The sequence below is a fragment of the Mangifera indica genome, chromosome 6 (assembly GCF_011075055.1).
Source record: "Mangifera indica cultivar Alphonso chromosome 6, CATAS_Mindica_2.1, whole genome shotgun sequence".
In the NCBI taxonomy this organism is placed as follows: Eukaryota; Viridiplantae; Streptophyta; class Magnoliopsida; order Sapindales; family Anacardiaceae; genus Mangifera; species Mangifera indica.
This window is the reverse complement of record NC_058142.1, coordinates 2,432,166-2,453,821: the sequence shown is the minus strand read 5'-3', so window position 1 is coordinate 2,453,821 and position 21,656 is coordinate 2,432,166. Positions and strand designations below refer to the sequence as shown.

The window sequence follows — 21,656 nt, the reverse complement described above, 5'->3', positions numbered from 1 at the left end:
CAACGAAGACAAATTGTCTTCATCTTTAAATGAAGACGAAGAAGTCAGAGAAAGAGGAAATCTGGAGAAGTGGGATTTTGATTGCCAAAGGGAGAAAGTACCAAACGAATTTCACTTATTCAATCACAAGTTGTCATCTCAATTTGTATATATAAATTTGCATAATTTGTTTTAATGGTTGTGTGTGCCTAGTAATGATTATTTGAGATGATAAATGTTGAGTAAAGGTATGAATCTCCTTGTAGCTTTGATCTAAAGAGTAATAAATGATATTGTAATTTAAAGAATAATTTTTGTGGCGATACATGAAGAATGATATAGTTGGGTGATTTTTTTTCGAAGACCACTTTTGGTAATAAAGTTTGCTTGCAATAACAGTTTTCACTCTAATATTGTATATTGGATTTGAGTTTTAAGACCAAGGCTTGTTCAAATTACTTTGATAAAATCAAGTTGATTATAGAAAGACAAAATATTTATTTTGATCATTGCATGTGAGAATTAGAATTTCAAATTTTGTTTTTTATAAGGATATGACTTTAGAAGGGAGGTTTTGATTTAGCAAGAGAAGTAAGCTAAGTGCTGAGTTTATAGGGTCATTTGAAATTTGGAAAGGATATGGGTAGTTGCATATTGTGTGGTCTTGCCACCAAATTTCTCAAGGTGTCGCAATGTGTTTTGTATTTTGGTGTTGAAGAATTATTTGCATGACCCTTCCCATGTGTTAGTCTGCCAACCAAACCTAAAAAGATTTGTGGAATAAAGACAAACATTGAAAATGATTGACAGAAAATATTTATTTTTAAGGATTAGAGTTATCTCATTGGTAAAGGTATACTGAATAATCACTCAAGAGAAATAGATCATGGAAAAGGAAAATAGAATAAAAATGTACCCCCAACGCTTTGAAGTTTAAGATATATACTAATTTCGAGGACGAAATTTTTTTTTAAGGGGAAAGAATTGTAATATCCAAAATTTAATTATTATTATTATTATTATTACTGTCATTAGTATTATTTAAATAGGATAGATGTTATTATAAGAAAAGATTTAAATTTTTAGGGGATAAGGTAAGTTTAAATTTTAAAACTATTTTATTGGTTAAAAGCAAAATAAGATTTAAATTTGCCATAAAAAGAGGGGATCTTTTTATTTGTCATTAAATTAAAGATAAATGTGGTTTTATTTTAAAGCTTACATTGAAAAAAAATATATGGAGTGAGAGGATATTTTCTTTCAAAGCAAAAAGGAAGATTTTGGGTATTAATTTTTGAAAGAAAAGAATTGTTGAGAAGGGGACTAGAATAGTGAAACAGTATTATTGATATAATTTCTTGTATCAGGTATGTCTCAGTATTTTCACTTATTTGGGTATATAAGTGTTTTATAATTTAAAGATTAGGGTTTTTTTCTTCAGAATTTCAATTCAATTGTACTATTATAAAGTAGAATATCTCTTAGTTTGTATTGTACATCATTTATTCCATGATAGTAATATATTAGTTTATAAAATAAACAAAAGAAAATATATATTATTTTTGGATTTTCGTTGATAATATTTATGTTACCCTTGAAGGTTTGATTTCCCTTTATAAGGTATAATGGTGTTATGGTTGATTTAAGGGGGCTAATATTTCCCATGTAAGATAAAGGTAAAAGATAAACAATATTATACACAGATGCATAGCTATTAAAGATTTGTTTTATTAATCAACCAAAAATATTATTTGTTCTAAGAATCACAGCAACACTTGGTTTTGCCAAAACATGCACCAAATATTCCAGGGCCATATTTTGCCCAACATTTTGAGCTGCATAGAGGATTAATGCAGTCAGGTATAATAATCTTCCTTGGACAATCGATCGCTTGCGCCTCCACAAATAATGTATCTGTCATTTCAAAAATAAATAAATAAATAAATAAATATATGATTTTTTTTCTTTTTTTTTTATCACTTAAAATTGTCACTCTATAAGTCCATTGAGTATATTATCAACAAACAAGAAAAAGAAAGTAAATAAAAACAAAGAAAGAAATCTTGATGTAATATTTAGAAGAATGTTTTACCGCATGATGAGAATACAAAGAAGAACAATACTAGGAGAAGAAAATACTTTGATGCAGTCATTTTTCTTTTTGAAACAAAAGTTTGAATCGAACACATAGAAATCACACACACACACACACACACATATATATATATATGTGTGTAAATTTACGTTTGCTTTTATATATAACCAAATTACTATAAATATATAAGACTATAATGAAATAACTATATATGTATATAAAATTCATCACCTATTATAATTTCTATATATATTTATTTACAATTACTTCTATATATAACCAAATTACTATAATATATAAGACTACAATGAAATAACTTTATATATATATATATATATATATATATATATATATATATATATATATATATATATATATATAATTCATCACCTGTTATAATTTCTATATATATTTATTTACAATTACTTCTATATATAACCAAATTACTATAATATATAAGACTACAATGAAATAACTTTATATATATATAAAATCATGTTACCATATATATATACTTATATAATTACAATATATAATAATTACTATATATATATATACATACACACACACACAAATACACACACTTATGCATAGGTTTGGATATGATATGAGTTGTCTCTCGTGACGGAAAAAATCCTAGGAAAAATAGTCACATTTTAAATTTGGATAAGGAAAAATTATTAGCTTTTAAACTAAAAGTGGAAAAGCGGAGTAATATGATAAATTTTTAATTTTTTTTTAATTCTTTTAGTTAAATAATATTTTTACCCATAACTCTAATAATAAATTTTAATAAAATAATATATATTTGAGTTTTTACAAATTAATAAATATGAATTTGAGATTTCACCAAATCTTGAGTGGAAATAAGCCTATTATCAAGGACTTGGCATGGGGCAAGGGTTAGGATTTTTAGACTTTTGGAATGATTGAATGGCAAAATTTTAAACTTGAAAAAACTTTCATTTGCCATTTTTAAAACATTAAGATGAGATTTTAAAAAAGGGTTATTGTTTTTCCCTTTGTTTCAAAATTTTTGTAAAATAAAGCTATTAGTCCGACTCTATAATACTGTTTTTTTTTTAAATAGAGTTAGGAATACGTGTAAAAATATGATTTATATTATTAAAAGATGAAAAAATGTAATTTACTAGCCTCAATGGCAAGTTGATTAAGTGGCAGAGGTGGAGTGTTCAAACAAGAGAGTATCAGTTCAAAACTCATTGAAGACTAGGATTGAATTCAAATCGAATCGAGCTCAAGTTATAATAAAGCTTGAGCTTGTCGAACTCGTTATGTTTGAACTCAAACTTAGCTCGAGTTTGGCTCGGCTCATTTCAAGTTCGAGCTTTTAATTAATTTATTATTAAAACGATATCATTTTAATACATATTAATCAAAATAACACGTTTTGTATCAAAATTTTTAACTCACAAATTTTGACAAGTAAGCTTGAGCTCGAAAATATTGGCTTAAACTTGCTTAGGGCTAGTTCGTTTTGAGTTTGTTCGAATCAAACTCAAACTGACTTAATTTGAGTCTAACTTTAACTGAATGACAAATTAAAATTAACTTCTTAAACTAGTTGGTACTTTAAATTATTGGGCCTTACTGGGCCAATTTAGAATCGTTCCCAAAACAAAACAAAAAAAGTAATTTTCTACTTTAACTCTTTGAGTACATTGGTCAATTTTTTTTTTTTAATAATTTTGTCATTTTTGTGAATAATGACCCATTTTCGCCGGAGCAACGTGGTTACATTGTTAACAGTGCGAATTGGTTCGCTGCACAATAACAGTTAGCAGTGAGTAGAGAGTAGGCATAGAATGGCTCAGTTCTGGAAACCTGGTACCGAGAAGCCTCGCCTACTCGACGACGAAGAAGGCGGCGTCCTTTTCTTGTCATCTTCTCTCTCTTCCTCTTCCTCCGGGTACATTTTTTTCCTCACTTATTATTATATATTTGCATCTCTTACTCAATTACATACTCAAAGGTATGAGTCCGTAGGCCCATTTTATATGGACTTTTGTTTCTTATGTTCGTGTTTGTTTTTAGGTATGGGCATGCGAGTATTGAGAAACAGAGGCAGAGATTGCCAGTGTACAAATACCGTACAGCTCTTCTTTATTTAGTGGAGACACATGCTACTACTATCATTGTTGGCGAGACTGGAAGTGGCAAAACCACTCAGATTCCCCAGGTTATTTCGCTTTTTTTAACTTTTGTTTTGCCCCTTCTTTTCTTGGGTTTTGTTTGGTTGTTGGTTATGATCAGATGATTTGGGAGAAAATGTTTCTTTGCTGCTTTATGAGTCTTAGTTTCAGTGACAATCCAGTGGATTATTTTGTTATCTTAAAAGGTGAATTGTATCATTAGAGATTGTGTAGTTTCATTTTCTTGCTGAGCAGTCAGGGGAAATGAAAGAAAATAGACCATCTAGCTTGGTGTGGGTTTGATTATCGCTTATAGATTGGTTAATACTTTTGTGTTTGATGAATGGAAAATAGTTATGCATATTATTGGTTTTATGTTTACCGGTTGCAATTCTCATTTTCAATTCTATACTATTAGAAAGCAGAATGAATGATTTAAAAGAGCAGGATGAGTGTAATATCTTGTAATAATGGTCGTTTTGGAAATGTTTTCTCTTTGTGGTTTCTACATTTGTTTGGGCTATTGAGATTCTTTTTAAAAATTGAATGTTGATTATTGTGTGATGAAATTACAGTACCTTAAAGAAGCAGGCTGGGCTGATGGTGGTCGTGTTATTGCTTGCACTCAACCAAGACGATTGGCTGTCCAGGTGATATATATTTGTTTTTTGTTAGCCATTTTTCTTTAGTGATTGGTTGATTTGAACTACTTATGCTTGAAGTTATTTCTTAGTGGCATCCTAATTGACTTATGTTTGATGTCTTAGCGAAATAACCTTCACATTGTTGTTGTTTGGTGGCCAACTGTGCACTTGAAGTGCCTTTTGTGTGTGTGTGTGAATAAGAAATGGTTTTCAAGAGCTAGGTGTGAGTTCATTTATGCAAATAATCTAAGCTGAGGGATTTCATAAAACTATCTGCTAAAGGGAGATCGGCTTCGTTTGGGCATAACTTTTGCAGAGAGCCTTTTCCAGGCATTTAAGTTTGCTATATATGTATTGTATATTAATGAGATTATCAAATAATTCTTTATCTGGCTCTATTACATACTTCATGTGCAGAGGTATTCTCATAGTTGGAGCATTTACTGGGCATATTTAGCTCAATACATGATTCTTGGCTGCTGAAACAGACAAATAGGCTGATAGTATATTCATGATATTACTATGAGATAAAAAAAGAACTTTCATAAAGTAGTAGCTCTTTGTTTTAGGCATGGTGTAGACATGTTCATAATTTATATACCACTATAATGCTTTGCTTCAGTTGTTTAGAGATTACAAATCTTAATGTAATAGCTACTGCTTTATTGTGTTGTTTTAGCCTGAGGCATTCAAGGTTTCAAGGTATCAATGTAAACAATTGATACTTCTTGAAATTCTTTAGCCTTACGAGGGGTAAACAATTGGAATGTTGAGATTCTTGAAAATCATTTCGTTTCTTAGAATTTGCTAGATTAAATTAGATTGACTCATTTCAAAATGCTGTTATCATTCCCTTTGTTTGTTGATAACTTCACATTAGGTGTCTGTGATGCAGATTATAATTAGGGTTTTGTATTTTTGGTTCCACTGATTTTTTTTTTTTTTATAATTCCAAATATCTATGTATGATTTTCATATTAAATATTGTCTCTTATTTTATTTACTTTTTTTTTTGTACTAATATTTGGTGGTACTGACATCAGGCAGTTGCTTCAAGAGTGGCAGAAGAGATGGGGGTCAAGGTTGGGGAGGAAGTTGGTTACACAATTAGATTTGAAGATCTGACAAATAAAGTGAGAGTTCTTGTCATCTTTCTTCTTCTTATTAGCCATTGACTATCATCTTATTGTGCTATTTGTTTGCTTTCATAAGTTTTTCACTGCTTGTGGATGCCATATCTTTGCATTGTCATGATCACTTGAAAATTCCATGACATTATTTATTGGGGACGATTCCACATCCCCACTTTTTCACAAATAACACAAATTTTAGGCCATTGAATCTAGCACTTTAGATGTTTGAGATTTAATGCAACTTGTGCATTAGATTCAATCTCAACCATTCAAATGCTTCACTCTAATGGCACAAAAATTGTGTCAAAAGTTGTGTAAAAAAAGTGGGGCTCCTAATCCTAACCCCTATTTGTTATGATAATCTATGCTATGAATGCTGGGGCTTCCTTTTTTGGTGGTGCAGGGTGTAACTATGATAAAATTTCTGACAGATGGGGTGTTACTCAGAGAAATGATGGATGATCCTCTTTTGACTAAATATAGGTATTATAGCTCCAGGATTTTTTTAATACTTTCTCTTTTTGAAGTGTATGGTTAAATTTGTTTTTCCTTTTCCCCTCAAAGTACAACTGCAGAAACTCATGGTTTTAAAAAATAACTTCCCAAAAGTGGATTGGCCATCAAAGTTCAAAAGCATATTCTGAAGTTGGAAAACTAGAAATGTACTTTTAATGACATTAGATACAGTTGTCGGTTCATAAGTAAACAAACTCGTCACTACCTTCCTTTTTGCAATTTTACATTGTAGATTTGGCATATTATTTTGCTATATTAGAATTGTATTTTTTTTAATTTGTTATATTTTTATGTAATATAATCCTTCTTTAATTTTTTTATGTGACCATCTTAGTGTCATAATGGTGGACGAGGCTCATGAAAGGTCTATTTCAACTGACATTTTACTAGGCCTCTTGAAAAAGGTATCAGTTTTAGCTACCAAGATTTACAAGTGTTGGCAGAAGAAATTGAAGGTTGTTATTTTTCTTGTTGTTTGGCTTTGTCTTTATTTATGCTTGTTAATTTTTGAGATTTCAGATCCAACGACGTCGACCACAGCTACGTCTTATTATCTCATCTGCTACAATTGAAGCAAAATCAATGTCTTCTTTCTTTCAGGCGAGGTTATTGCCTGAGCTCTGTACTTTGGTTTATTTTTTCTTGGCATGCCAAAGTTCTATTATAGGAACTCTAAGAACCTCAATAAATGCACTAGAAATCCATTCATATTGAGGAAAATGACTTCTTAGATTAAAAACAATCCATGTTCATTTATCAAATTCATTTATAGTCTTCTATAAGCTTCGTACTTAGTTTATGGCATATGTGATATAAACTTAGAAAGTCTATGCTGTCAGAAGGAGAAACTTAATGTTCTGTTCTCATTGGATCATAGAGCGTTTCAGGGTGAAATGAATCAGGACCTCTTGACAGAGTTGACAAATTTGCTTTGCAGTGTTTTCCTATGCAAGGTGTAGTCAGCTTAGCATGAGCATAAAAAGTTTGTGTATATAGAAAATTTTTAATATTTCTAGCCTTGGCACTTTGAAATCTTTAAACAAATTTTATTCTTCTATTATGTGCAGATGATATTGGATTTTTTTTGTTGTCATGTGATTGTTCTAGCTACTCTTGGGTTGTCTAGTGCTTGATGTGGAAATTTTCTGATTATTGTATATCACTGGAGTTTGCTAATGCACAAGATGAAAACATTCATAGAGTTTTAAAACTATATTTGTTGTCACCTTGGTGACAATTTTATTCTTCTATACGTTTCTGGCCCTTTTTTTTCATTTGTGGGAATCTGATGTTATGTTAATTGACAATATGGTCTTTACCTCAGATATCTGATGTTTATCAATTTGATCAAATATATTCTTTCTTGTACACAGAAAAAGCCGTCGAGTTTTGGAAGGAGAAGAGTTTGTACCAAAGATGGAGCCGACAATCCTATCAGTAGAGGTAAGATTTAGAATACAGCAGTCCCTCCTTTCCTTGTCTGTGTTTATGTGTTTAAACTTGTTCTTGGGAAGCCAATTTATGTACTTTTAGAGAGGAGTTATCTTTATTTGACATTCTTTTGTGAACTGAGAATGACAAAATTATTTTGTAATCTGCTTATATTTCAGGGTAGAGGGTTTAATGTGCAAATTCACTATGTTGAGGAGCCTGTCTCAGATTATGTACGGGCCGCTGTATCAACAGTGGTGTTAATTAATGATCAGGTACCTTGAAGATTGCTATATAATATTTATTCATTTATTTCACCCCTCCATAGGGAGATTAGTTTTTGGCCGGTCCCTCTCCAAAGAGATGAAAGCTTCTATTGCAAGCTTTTGTATTGTCTTTTTAGTAAAGCAGGGTTTTCCTATCCTGCATTTTCTAGTACCTATGCTAGATAATCTCAAGTTGAGGGAATCTTTTGTTATAATAGCAGTAGAGATGATGCATAGTGGTTCATTAATTGAATCACAGTTGTTTCCTATATCTTATTTGTTAATTAGGAACCTCCCGGTGATATCCTGGTATTTCTCACTGGTCAAGATGATATTGACACTGCTGTTCATTTGCTTACTGAAGAAGCTCGGACCAATAGGAAGAACTCTTCAGGTACAAAGATGTTCATCATATATATGCTTTTATGCTTTGTGTTTTCACATGTTTATGTCCATATGCATACATTGATAAAAATGAAAGGTAAATATTCACACACCTATTTGAAAATGCATTTATAAGTATTCTGAGCTTAGGTATTAAAAGTTTGACATCAAAGTTGGCTTGCAATATTGGATAGGGACAATTAGTTTGCAAATAGTTGACTTTTAAAAAATTTTTAACTGTGTAAAGTTATAATACAAGTTTAAAATGTTTAATTAACATTATTTTTTTATAATTTTCAAAGGCTGAACTTTGCTGTATTACTTTCCACACTGGACAAATTTCACTATAACAAACACAGATTACATTTGAATCTTAATGTGTCAGACACTGTTTTATAAAGTTATAAGACCTCATTGTATCATTGAATCTTCAATTTCAGGATTGATTATATTGCCCCTGTATTCTGGACTTTCTCGAGCAGAACAGGTTAGTGATGTACTTTGAGGTAGCTGGGTTCTGATGTGCTGGTATCTCTGGATTTTAGTTCTTCGAATTTTGGGTTTACTGACTCCACTTCTATGCTCTCTGATATCATTAGGAGCTAGTGTTTTCTCCCACTTCTAGAGGAAAGAGGAAAGTGGTGATATCAACTAATATAGCAGAGACATCACTGACCTTGGAGGTAACATCTCTGCTATTGAGATCAGTATCCATTGAATGTGATTAGTTAGAAGTGACCTGGTGGTAGTCTGATTCTTCCTTATTTCTGATATATGCAGGGAATTGTTTACGTTGTTGACAGTGGTTTCTCAAAACAGCGTTTCTACAACCCGGTAATTCCTTGCTATAATTTTCATGCTTAAATCATGTAATTCTATGGTTTCCTGGGTTGATGTAGGAGCTGCATCTTTTTTTCTTATGCAAATTTATATCTTGTGTCTTTGCAGTGACTGGTTTTGTGATGTGATGAACCTAATTAATTTATAGTCTTTTCCCTATGTGATGTATTTCTCTGATGATGAGATTAAAATCATCTAGCACTGCAAATATTAAAAGATAGATTGGGGAGTTACTATTTTGAACTATTTAAGAACAACTTATCCACAGTTATCCCTGTAGCATAATTATTACTCTTGCTATTTGTTACATAATTCTTCATTCTTGGTTTATTTTTTCCTCCTTTTGGTAATGATACTGCAAAATTGTATACTCTGGTAGCTATGTTGTTTTCATTGCGGATCTGCTTTATCTCTTGCATTTACTTTGTTACAGATTTCAGACATTGAAAATCTGGTAGTGGCACCAATATCAAAGGCATCTGCAAGACAAAGAGCTGGTAGGGCTGGAAGAGTTCGGCCTGGGAAATGTTACAGGTGCTGACAGCAGTCAGTTACAGTACTTTAGTGTTAGTAATTTTTGTCAGCAGTTGTGTAAATTGAATGTGTCTAATTGTGACATTTACCATCAATGTTGATTTGTTTTTCTTTCGGTTACTAAACCTAAGCGTTTAATATTATTATGAAGTTTGTTTACCTTTAATCACGTCCAAGTAAAGGGTGGCTTCTCATTTATTAAAAAATAATCTTCTATGATCCGTTGGTTCGTCAAATCCATATGCATTATACTTTTTATTTTGTTGGGGTCTTCTCTTTCATTTGGTCAAGGAAACCATCAGACTTCTATTTTTATTTTTCTGTATATTTTCTTAGACTTGATATTGTCTTGTATTTGGAGTAATGACCAAGAGTCACAACCTAAAGTTGTGATGATACCATTGTTATCTCCTTATCTACCATGCAACTTGAAGTTACACATGCCACAAATCTTTAGCGTTTTGTGACAAATTAATTTTTTTAATTCTCGGTGTCTGCAAGCAGGTTATACACAGAAGAGTATTTTGTAAATGAGATGCCTGCTGAGGGGATCCCAGAGATGCAGAGATCAAACCTGGTTACTTGCGTCATTCAGGTACCTTTTTTTTTGGGTGTGATTGCAATAGGTATCATATTATCATATCACTTCAGTGTCACATTTGCTCTGAACCCTTCCACTGGAGTCTGTATTTTTTTGCTTGCATTTACATTTGCTCTTACAAAGATTAAATTGTTTTATATGTAATTATTACTTCTTAAATAGACATGACACATTACTTTGATGGCACCCTTCTGACTTATGGTTGGTTATCTATGCTATATTTGAATAAAAAACTATATGCCATCATCAAGAAGAAATTTTGGAAGAGATTCCTTATGTTGCCTAGTTGTGATCTCACATCAAATAGAAATTGGGATTGGTTCTTGGGCTTATAAGGATGGATAGCTAGTATCACCTGATAGGCTAGTCTTTTGGGTAGTTGGCAAGTGTTGACCCCTAACAAATGATATTTGTGCATGTCTAAGTTCTCATTCGTTGTGTGTGTTATCTATTTCCCCACCAAGTGTCTGAAAGAGAGTCAAGGTAAGGATGGTGGGACCAATCAAGGAACTAATCAGGAATAGTGTCAAACGTGATGAGGGTGTCATGTGATTAACTGGGAATGATATTGTGACCCTACATTGTATGGAGATAGGTTTGGTCTTAGGCTTATCAGGGTAGGTAGACATCACCTAATACACTAACGTTTTGTGTAGTTGACATGCTTCCTGTCATTGACACTAACCCCATCATTGCTGTAAAAAATCTGCGCCATCCTTTGAATCAGGGTCCAGTAAATTACATGACAGTATTAGGTTTCCAAACGAGTTAAATGTCATGAGGAACACAAAACATGCCACATGAATGTCACATGCCTCACCCTTACTTGCCTCCCTTTCAATCCACAATAACATGTCAGTGATACATTTTTTATGCATAGAGACTGTTTCATTGATTCATTTGGTGACATATATATGAGCCGTAGCTAGGTGTCTTAGTGCCTGCCACAATGAGCCATATGATGCCAAGGCTATTCATCTTTTCTAATAGTCATAAACCCTCATAGTTTCATAAATTTTGCGATCAGCAAAGGAGAGGCCATGTTTCTTGAATAAGTTGGTTGCCGCTTTGGCTAAGAGAAGTACCATGGTGTTGTGTAATATCAGCTAAGTGGTGTTTCAGTTTTTCCCACTGTACCATTTGCCTAAACTATTGCTTGTGTTAGATATTCTTACAGCAGCATTCTAGATTGAAACTACTTCTGGTAGGTTATCCTTACTGTTATTGTGAATTAAAGCAAAATTATGTTGGTTGTGAATTATTTTATTCATTTGTTTTGTAGGCAATATGAGTGTCTCTTGTAAGTGTGTTCTTAATTTTGTTTGAATGCTTGTAGCTCATTTCTTATTTTTTCAGTTAAAAGCATTGGGCATAGATAATATCTTGGGCTTTGATTGGCCTGCATCTCCACCGCCTGAAGCAATGGTCCGAGCACTTGAAGTGCTTTATTCACTTGGAGTCCTTGATGATGATGCCAAACTTACATCACCTACTGGGTTTCAAGTTGCAGAGATTCCTTTGGTATGTTGCCAATTTATTACTATTAGCTATATATAAACTCTTCTGACATTTATGTATGCTGTTTTTGGTGCCTTCATGTTCATGTAAAATTATTACACCATGGCATGAGATTAGGATCATCTTTCCAATTAGATCAATACAGCATGAAAATTATACAAATGGGCTATATATTGCTGTTGGATGGATAGAGCATTAATTAAGGTAGCCTATCATGTCTTTCTTATGAATCGCCCAAAGAAATTATACTCTCTATGAGCTTTGCCTGAATTTTTGAGGCATGTTTTCTAAAATCCTGTAAGACTTATTGAGTTTATGCTCTTATCTTCAGTGGATTTTGTGTTAAATTGAACTATCTTCCATTTGTAATATGTTAAATGTAACCATTCATATGGAACCTTGTTCTCTTATTCTAAAAAAAGTTTAATCCTGAAATTTATTTTCTAATTTTGAAGGCCTTGTTACACTTCGTATGGTGCATGATACAAACTGTTTTATGACATGGGTGAATCAAGTTATAATTTATAATCATATCCAATATTTGTAACTATGCTAAAACATGTTGATTTTCCTGGAATCATTAGATATCTTTTCTTCATTATTTATCCATGGTCCATCAAGTGAGAGATTTGAAGAGTGAAACACAGATGAATTTACGTTTGCATATATCAGCTCTTCTTATTTGATTTTTGCATTTTTAAATTGTATCATTCCTTTGCAAATTGAGCTGTGCTCCACTGTAGTAGTTAAGAGGGGTAAATCACTGTGAACTAAAAGCCTTGCAACTCTGTGTTTATTAATTTATCAATTGGTGCAAAATTTTTATCTATTTTCTCACAACACCCCTTTTTTTTTTCAACCTTTATCTGCTGTACTGATCAACTATTGGCTGCTGCTTTTGGATATATTGAGATTTCGAGTTATGTTATGTTTTTACTCGTCTAATGATGTTTTACTTTATCAATTGAATGCATTTGTTAAAATTTTCCTTTTTTTTAGGAACCGATGATTTCCAAAATGATCTTGGCTTCAAATGAACTTGGATGTTCAGAGGAGATTATAACAGTTGCTGCAGTTCTCTCCATCCAAGTAATTTTTTACCTTTATCCCATTGTGCAATAGTCAAGTCACCCTTTTTTTGGTTAGGAAACAAGAATAGTAAGTTTACTTAATATCATTCTCTTGGATGAAAGACCTGGTAAAAGCTATTATTATGGAATAAAGCATATTGAAAATTACCTGTAAATCAGTAAATGATCTAAGAGAAAAGATACTGTTTTCATTAAAATGTCCATTTTGCAGTCTATATGGGTTTCTGGGAGGGGAGCACAAAAGGAACTGGATGAAGCCAAGTTAAGGTTTGCTGCTGCTGAGGTATTTGATTCAAACTATAAATGGTTGAATGAACTTTATGTATTTTAGACCAGATTTACACATCTTTTCTGCTTGTTATCTTGGAATTTCCTGTACTTTAAACATTTCTGAGATACTTGTAGCACTTGAAGTGTATGCCTTTTAGGCCAATGTACCTGAATGAACCTTATCAGTCCTATTCTTTTTATTGTTCACTCGGTTGTACACTTATCTCTCCATTTACTTTGTGGTGGAAGATGGACCTTAATTGTGATTGTTGACACATTCGAGTTACCGAGTTGGTTAGAATCTTGGACTAATTATAATTGTATCTAACATGTTGAAATTCACTATAATAAATTATCCTGAATTAAATTTAAATACCTCTGTGTAGTCTCATTTTTCTCTGCCTTAGAATAATTTAACTGCACTGTAGATATATCTTCAACCGTTCTCACTTCCGTGTTTTCTTTAGTCTTTATTTCTTCTGCTGTTTGCTGTTTATGTTTTACCTCTTTAATTGTTTCTGTCATACCTGCAGGGTGACCATGTCACATTCCTAAATGTTTACAAAGGTTTTCTTCAATCTGGTAAATCTTCACGGTGGTGTCATAAGAACTTTGTAAACTACCAGGCCATGGTAGGTAACTGGATTTAGTTGCTCTTAACAATATAATATAATTCACAAACTTTTTAATATGTCCTTTGACTTACATGCACAAAGTTTGATTTTTTTTCCCAAGATTTAAGGGGCAATTATTTGGTGCATTCAATTTATATAGGACTTATGTTGATGTTAGTATTTATTTTATCTGTTTGCAGAAAAAAGTTACTGAAATTAGAGAACAACTCAGAAGAATTGCACAGAGAATAGGCATAGTGTTAAAATCATGTGAAAGCGATATGCAAGTAAGTATTTTTAATGCTTTCACTGATTTACTGAAGGAAAGTTATTTTTCACCCTTTTACTGATTAACTGAAGAAAATGTTCAAAAAATGAATATGATTTCCCGAAAGTGAGAAAAAGCGTGAATACCTCTTGTTGATTACCCCCTTTCTATAGCTTGCCTTTTCCTGGGCATTTTCTTAAATTTGTAGTGCTGCTACTATATATAATTTGCCATTTTGTGTACTGCTGGCAGAAGCATCAATCAAATTAAAAACATTACTAACCTACTATGTACATTTTGCAGATTGTAAGAAAAGCAGTTACTGCAGGATTTTTTGCTAATGCATGCCATTTAGAAGTGAGTAATATTTGTTCACCACAATTTGGAGTATTCACCTATTTTTGCTTCATCTTTTTCTTTTATCTCAAATATTTTAGGATATTCATTTCTTATTTTAGTTAATTCATTATAAATTAAAATGGCTTCCAGGAGTTTTTCTTAGGTTGATGTTCTGATGAATCTGAGTTGTTTATTTTTTTTAAAGCCATTCAGTCAAAGTGGGATGTACAAGACTGTCAGAGGTTCTCAAGAAGTTTATATTCATCCATCTTCGGTGTTATTCAGGTCAGTGCAGAGACTGGGTTTATATTTTTTCTCTAAGTTGGAAATGTGCTAAAAGTGGATTATGTTTAGAAGCAAGGATGTTAAAAAAAAAAAAAAAAAACCATGGTTAATTTGGTAAGTCTTTTAGAAGTTGTCACTGCAATAACTGTATTTCTGCCAATGGTGTTCTATTCTAGAATATTTGCTCAACTTCTTGTTTACTGATACTCTGGAACATACATCATAGCTCTTGCACCTCCAGATCTGATTTGCAGCTTAATGCTGTCCTCGTTCAAGCTGTGATGCAAAAGTATCTGGGTTTATCATTATTAATCAAATTATGCAAAAGCTAAATGTGTCATATGGGTGTTTTGCAGAGTAAATCCAAAGTGGGTAATATACCATTCTCTCGTTTCAACAGACAAACAATACATGCGTAATATCATCTCCATTGATCCTTCTTGGCTTTTAGAAGTTGCTCCGCATTTTTATCAGCACCAGCGGTTCAATCCCATTGCCAACTAACTGGGCATCTGTTGTAGATTATCAATACCATTAACAACCATGACCTTGAGTTTTTTAAATGTATCTTGTACATATAGAGAGCATGGAATGACAATTGTGATGGTTCCAGAACTGTTTATTGCTCTTGTTGAAGATTAAACAGAAATTTTGTTCTTGATTATGACTATCTCTAGGCCAATTAATTTCATCATTTTTAAGTCTTTTGTTTTGCAGACATTTTGTTTAGATTTCTGATCTTTATAAAGTTAACTTTCCATTCCTTCAAAACGAGGGGTTAATATAAACAATAAAACAATGTGATCACTTTTGAGTACATAATTAAATATATAAAGAATGTGTTATCATATAATTAAGTAATTTTAAATTAAGAATAAAATAATGATATCTCAATTAATTTGTTTTTTCAATTTAGAGTAGTGTTATGTGTATTAAAATAAGTACTAATGATGATGTGTTATCATCTAATTAAATTTATATTATATGTAATTTAAATAATTTAATCATATAATAATATATATTTTACATTTAAATCATTTAATAATATAATAATATATTACTATTGATACTTATCCAAGAGCATGATTTTATTGACCAATTAGATTATAATTCCATATTATTTTGTTTACAAAATCGAACACGCAATATTATTCATCTAATAAATACTAAATGCCTTGTAACCTTGATCTAGTTTGACATTGAGCAGTCACATTCTTTGAAAAGCAAGAGTATTACGCCTAAACCAAGCAGCCCAAAAGTTGGACTATTACAAGAATAAACAATATTACACATATATATTTTAAATATATAAATAAATATACTTTTATATATATCATCATTTGGTTAAATGTTATTTTATTTTTAATTTAAAATCATCCAATCACATGATAATTTATATAAATTTAAATCTATGTATTTAAAATATGCACAGATAGTTTTATTGTATTAAGTATTATCCCTACATGAATAGAACTTGGAAGCCATGTTACCTCACCTAATATGGGACAGCCATGAATTGCACTTTGAAGAATGTTTATGCTCCAGCTACTAGACAACCACGACTGTTAGTTCACTTGCTTCCAACATTAATTTCATTTCAAAATTCACTATTATTATATTCATGTTTCTTCATATTCAGTGGCCAACCATGGGATGCACTTTCAGATAGATACAAGATTAAAGGTCAATCTGATTGCGTGTTAAACGGATTAGTTGATAATTCAACTCGGTTAACAGGGCTCACAGTTGGAGTTCAACAGGGTTTTGCCGACATACAGTTAACTATGATCGAGAAAATAATGCTCCATCTTCAGCTGCTAGCCTTTCTAGTAGCCTGATCGGTGTCAGTTTCTTATTCTAATCAATTATTTCTAAGGAGAATGGCTAGAGCTGCATTGATTTTGTTTCTACTCCTCCCAATGATTTACCATGGAAGTAGTCGTTCAATTAAACAAAATCTCAATCTTTTATCCGACGGCATGAATCAAACAACCCATGAGTCTGAAATCCTGGAACTTACTGAGCTTAGAACAACAGTTACTTGTGAGCCAGTTTACAGTTTCTTACCTTGCTCATCTACAGTTTGGGGAGAGCTCTTCATGTTGGTGGTGTATGAATTGTTGCTGTATTTGTCTCAGCAGATGATTCAAAGTGGATCAAACCTCTTTCTTCAAATGTTTGGAACTGGTATATTTGGTGCAAGTTTGTTCAACGTCCTTGGCGTATTTCCTCAAATCATATTGCTTGTCAGTAAGTTCCTTCTACCTCTTCTCTAGGCCGGTCTCCTTATTTCTCAAATATGCCTCTTCAACTCCCTCACAGAAGCCAAAATTTTGACGATTTTACATTTGCCAACTGCATGCATGAACACATGTAATTTAGAGTCTTTTAAATCCTAACATCTCATCCAATTTAGGTCTATATTTCACCATTCCAATTATTCTCTTTTTCTTTTTTTAATGTTTAATGGTAAATCGTGCCTTGTTTGCCTTTTTATCGATCCTCGTGATCATAATATAGTTAATGAAGCTATTTTAAGTTGTGTCAATGGTTTATGAAGCAAACTAACTTTAGTATAGTTGTGAATAGGAAAGATATAGATGCCACTTTGTAATTTTGCCAACTGTTGACTTTTGTGGGAAGTTGGCAGAGCTCACGTTTCTTAAATCTTGGTCAAATGGATAAATTATAGGTATAATAATCAGAGTTATTATTATTATATTTAATAAATAAATAAAAATTTAAAGTTAAATATTTTTTTTAAAAGTTTTAATATTTTACCAGTTTAATTAATTTAAACTTTTAAAAAATATATTAATAAAATTATATATACATATTTTAAATATGTGATAGAATATATAGATAATATATTAACACGTGATTAGATATTTTAAATCAATAAATAATAATAAATCATATAATAATATATAATCTAAATATTTAATTATTTATTTAAAATTATGATACATAACATTACTAAAAATATATTTAATTGTTTGTAAATTACAGGAATTGGAAAAGGACAATATGACCATTTTAAATTTTCTACTACAAGTTGGGAGAAACGTGATCTTTGACCTTATCAAAAGTTAGATATTTGTATATTAAATTATTTATAAAATGTATCTTTAGATTTGGTAGATTAGTGAAATAAATACATTATTATATTGTTTTGGAACAAAGGTGCAATGTATTTACAAGCTGACAAGATTAGGAATCCAAAATGTCATCATCGACTCAAGTGGGTTAACTGAACCAATTTTGTAAATGTATAATCAAACAATTCAAATGTCCAATAAGTTATGAATATTCCAATCTCAGCTGGCAATTAATAGACCTAAATATATATATATATATATATATATATATATATATATTTATATATATATATATATATATATATATATATATATATATATATTTCTAGTTGATCATGTTTTTTAATTGATGTTGAATGCTAAATAGACACATTCTATGAATTATAAGGTCTTTATATTACTAAATTTTATGGTGATTATATCAATACATTAATTAAAAACCTGATTTAAACTTCTTTAATGTATTGCATTTTGAAAATAAGATTTTTTTGTTGAATTCTCGTAAGTACACAGATGATATGTATTTATATAATTAAGTGTTATTATAACTCTGAGTTTTGTAACACAAAATATATATATATTTCTAGTTGATCATGTTTTTTAATTGATGTTGAATGCTAAATAGACACATTCTATGAATTATAAGGTCTTTATATTACTAAATTTTATGGTGATTATATCAATACATTAATTAAAAACTTGATTTAAACTTCTTTAACGTATTGCATTTTGAAAATAAGATTTTTTTGTTGAATTCTCGTAAGTACACAGATGATATGTATTTATATAATTAAGTGTTATTATAACTCTGAGTTTTGTAACACAAAACGTAATTTAATAGTTTAAGAAGCTTACAAGCTATTTAATCAATTTCATCTTTCCATTCTTAAATAGTGTGAGATACACATCTATACCTAATATCTTTCATGTTTTGTTGATATGAGATTTGTTTGGGGGTCTCACAATTACTTTATCTTTAATTTAATAATAAAACTATGTGTATGAATAATGAATACAACTTTATGCATAAGTCACCATAATTTTTTTAATAACTAAGAATCTCATCTGTATTTATTAGACGGATAAATTTGAGACACAGTAATCACACCCACGACCATAAATTTTAATACTGTATCAATTGGGGTTACCCACTTAGTGTTATTGTTACATTGGTCTTGTGTTTTCCTTTTTTTGTTTTTTTTGTAATATTAACAAAAACAATGCAAAACTTATTCAACAATTTCCATTATTATCAAATAGTTGTAAGTATAATTAGTGTATATATTCTAAATCTTTTTATGTATTTAGTTTTATTTTAAATATTTTAACATGATTCGTGTTCTCATTCAGTGTTCGGAGTCTCGGAAGATTCGAGCAATACTGAATCAATGGCAGCAGTGGTTATGGCCATGCTTGCAGGAACAGCAATTATGCAACTCTCTGTGGGTTGGGGTTCTGTTGTTGCGGTTGGTAGCTATGATCTTTCCGATGCCGCAGCTTCAGAAACTTCTACATCAACTTCAACTTTAGCTTCATCGAACTCAGATAACAAGAAACCATTCAGTTTAACTGGTTTTTCCTCTACCCTTACATATCTTAGTAATGAAAATGAGTATCTCTAATTCAATAAATTGGTGGATTAACATGCATATATGCTTGCAGGTTATGGTGTAGAAACTGATAATGAGACGAGGCACACTTCAATGATCATGCTTCTATCAATGATCCCAGTTCTTGTTCTTCAGCTAGCTAAAGTTATCAATTCATCAACTGGGACACGAATTCTGATCCTCATTTCTCTCATTATTACGCTAATTTGCCTCATCTCCTACTCGATCTATCAGGTAAAATGAGCTTCAAGATGTGGATTTTGCATAGTTATAGTTGCCATTCATGTTGCTGCAACATTCATAATCTTTTTCAGATTATGCATGGTTTCATAGATTCACGCCACAAATTAACGAATATATATCTAATTGTATAATTAAAATATGGAGCGCAGGTTTTTCAGCCATGGATTCAAAACAGAAGACTAGATTATCTGTTGAATAAATTTGTAAAGAAGAAAATACTAGGGAGTTTTCTTACCAGGAACGGCCAGCCTAATCTTACCCTTATAAAAGAGTAAGTTTTCTGATTAATTTACACTCAGGTCTTGCGCCAGTTTCTGAAGGAAACAATGTTTCAGTCATGCCTCTTTAAAGCATGTGAACTTCAAGAGTCTGCTGCCCAGTTATCTCATTGTTAGTCTTGATAAATTTGCAGCATCTTTCACAAGGTTGACCAGGATGGTGATGCGTCTATATCGAATGATGAACTGAGAGCACTGATTCTAGGAATACAGATTGAACAAGTAGGCTTGGATAAGGAGGATTTCGCAACAAAGGTGATGGAAGAGTTTGATATCTCAGGTGATGCTCATATTAATGAGAAAGAATTTGTTAATGGTCTCACAAAATGGCTTACAAAGGCTAATAACTCCAACAAGAAACAAGATTCACATTCTAGCCAACTGAAATCTTCCAGCAACAAGTCACAGGTATTTATATATTAACCCACGTTTATATGGTATACATGATATCGAATTTCAATATGTACTAATTGAACTGCAGTTACAGAACACTATTGAAGAGAATAAGAGTCTGCTAGCTCAGAAAAAGGAAAGCAAGAGTAAAACTGATGAAAAATCCTTGTGGAATTACATCAAAGCTGCTGTTCTAGTGATTGTAGGAACCGCCATTACAGCAGTGATTGGGATACCCCTCATGTTGACCCTGCAAGAATTCTCCACTTCTGCAAACATTCCTTCATTTGCGGTCTCATATGTTGTGATACCTGTAGCTTTAGGCTACAGACAGATGCTTTTAATAATCAAATCTGCAGGAGAGAAAACAGTACATGCTGCCTCTTTAACATTTTCTGAGGTTAATCAAACCATTTCCCTCTTTCATTAAGATATAATTACTTCTCTAATAACTAAAAGTTATTGGTGGCTGATAAGTGAAAGCTTTTGTGCAGATTTATGGTGGAGTATTCACGAATAACATAACGGGTTTAGCCACATTCTTGCTGCTTGTTTACATAAGAGATTTGAGCTGGAATGTGTCAGCAGAAGTTCTGGTTATCTTGATAATTTGCACTGCCATGGGGTTATTAGGGAGCTTCATCACCAAGATCCCATTTTGGACATGCATTATAGTATATCTTCTGTACCCCATATCTCTTCTTCTGCTTTACATTCTCACTGAAGTTCTTGGTTGGGCTTAAGCGATTAAGCAAATGTTGATACTTATCATCGAAGAATAATTGGAGGCAAGACAAATCCGAATTTAAAAAAAAAAAAAAAATTATGTACTAAACAGTTCACAACAATTTATGGCTTCTTGCCTTGCACAACAGGATTTTCAGATTCCCTGAGACATTGTTTGGTGAGGAATCTCATACTTGAACTCAAGGAACCACGACTTATAAAATTATTTGAATACATATACCATTTAAATTTGCATTTATACGTTATTATTAAAAATTAATAAGAGGCAACAGCTTACTACGTGACTCTTCTCTTCTTTCTTTACTTCACCACTCAGCCATTCTTGC

The 21,656-nt window shown here is 31.6% G+C and overlaps 2 protein-coding genes and 1 long non-coding RNA gene across 8 annotated transcripts; 2 read left to right on the top strand and 1 right to left on the bottom strand.

The window, feature by feature from the left end:
- Positions 1–1,689: 1,689 nt before the first annotated feature.
- LOC123218180 lies at positions 1,690–2,157 on the bottom strand. The gene is made up of 2 exons (XR_006502638.1): positions 2,072–2,157; positions 1,690–1,893 (listed from the first exon to the last, which is right to left on the bottom strand). It is a non-coding gene; the product is annotated as an uncharacterized LOC123218180 (long non-coding RNA).
- A 1,641-nt stretch (positions 2,158–3,798) lies between these two features.
- On the top strand, positions 3,799–15,662 carry LOC123217903 (probable pre-mRNA-splicing factor ATP-dependent RNA helicase DEAH9). 5 transcript variants are annotated; one of them, XM_044638975.1, is made up of 23 exons: positions 3,801–4,004; positions 4,130–4,274; positions 4,803–4,877; positions 5,915–6,004; positions 6,408–6,487; positions 6,855–6,924; positions 7,040–7,125; positions 7,894–7,963; positions 8,131–8,226; positions 8,506–8,611; positions 9,042–9,088; positions 9,201–9,284; positions 9,382–9,435; positions 9,875–9,975; positions 10,480–10,570; positions 11,933–12,097; positions 13,094–13,183; positions 13,397–13,468; positions 13,989–14,087; positions 14,270–14,356; positions 14,641–14,694; positions 14,882–14,961; positions 15,318–15,662. In XM_044638975.1, the coding sequence occupies exons 1-23, from the start codon at positions 3,901–3,903 to the stop codon at positions 15,463–15,465; spliced, it is 2,094 nt and encodes a 697-aa protein (XP_044494910.1). In that variant the 5' UTR covers positions 3,801–3,900; the 3' UTR covers positions 15,466–15,662. The 5 variants fall into 5 exon arrangements, 4 of the variants coding, with proteins under 4 accessions (XP_044494914.1, XP_044494911.1, XP_044494912.1 ...); XR_006502583.1 differs by lacking the exon at positions 14,270–14,356 and having other exon boundaries at positions 3,799–4,004; positions 13,989–14,091; positions 15,318–15,379; XM_044638976.1 differs by lacking the exon at positions 13,094–13,183 and having other exon boundaries at positions 3,800–4,004.
- Positions 15,663–16,603: 941 nt separating this feature from the next.
- LOC123219224 (sodium/calcium exchanger NCL2-like) lies at positions 16,604–21,609 on the top strand. Of its 2 annotated transcripts, none has more exons than XM_044641038.1 (7): positions 16,604–17,211; positions 19,410–19,631; positions 19,722–19,903; positions 20,062–20,183; positions 20,325–20,598; positions 20,678–20,983; positions 21,078–21,609. In XM_044641038.1, exons 1-7 carry the CDS (start codon positions 16,842–16,844, stop codon positions 21,324–21,326), a joined length of 1,725 nt encoding a protein of 574 aa, XP_044496973.1. In that variant the 5' UTR covers positions 16,604–16,841; the 3' UTR covers positions 21,327–21,609. The 2 variants fall into 2 exon arrangements, with proteins under 2 accessions (XP_044496973.1, XP_044496972.1); XM_044641037.1 differs by having other exon boundaries at positions 20,672–20,983.
- Positions 21,610–21,656: the final 47 nt, after the last annotated feature.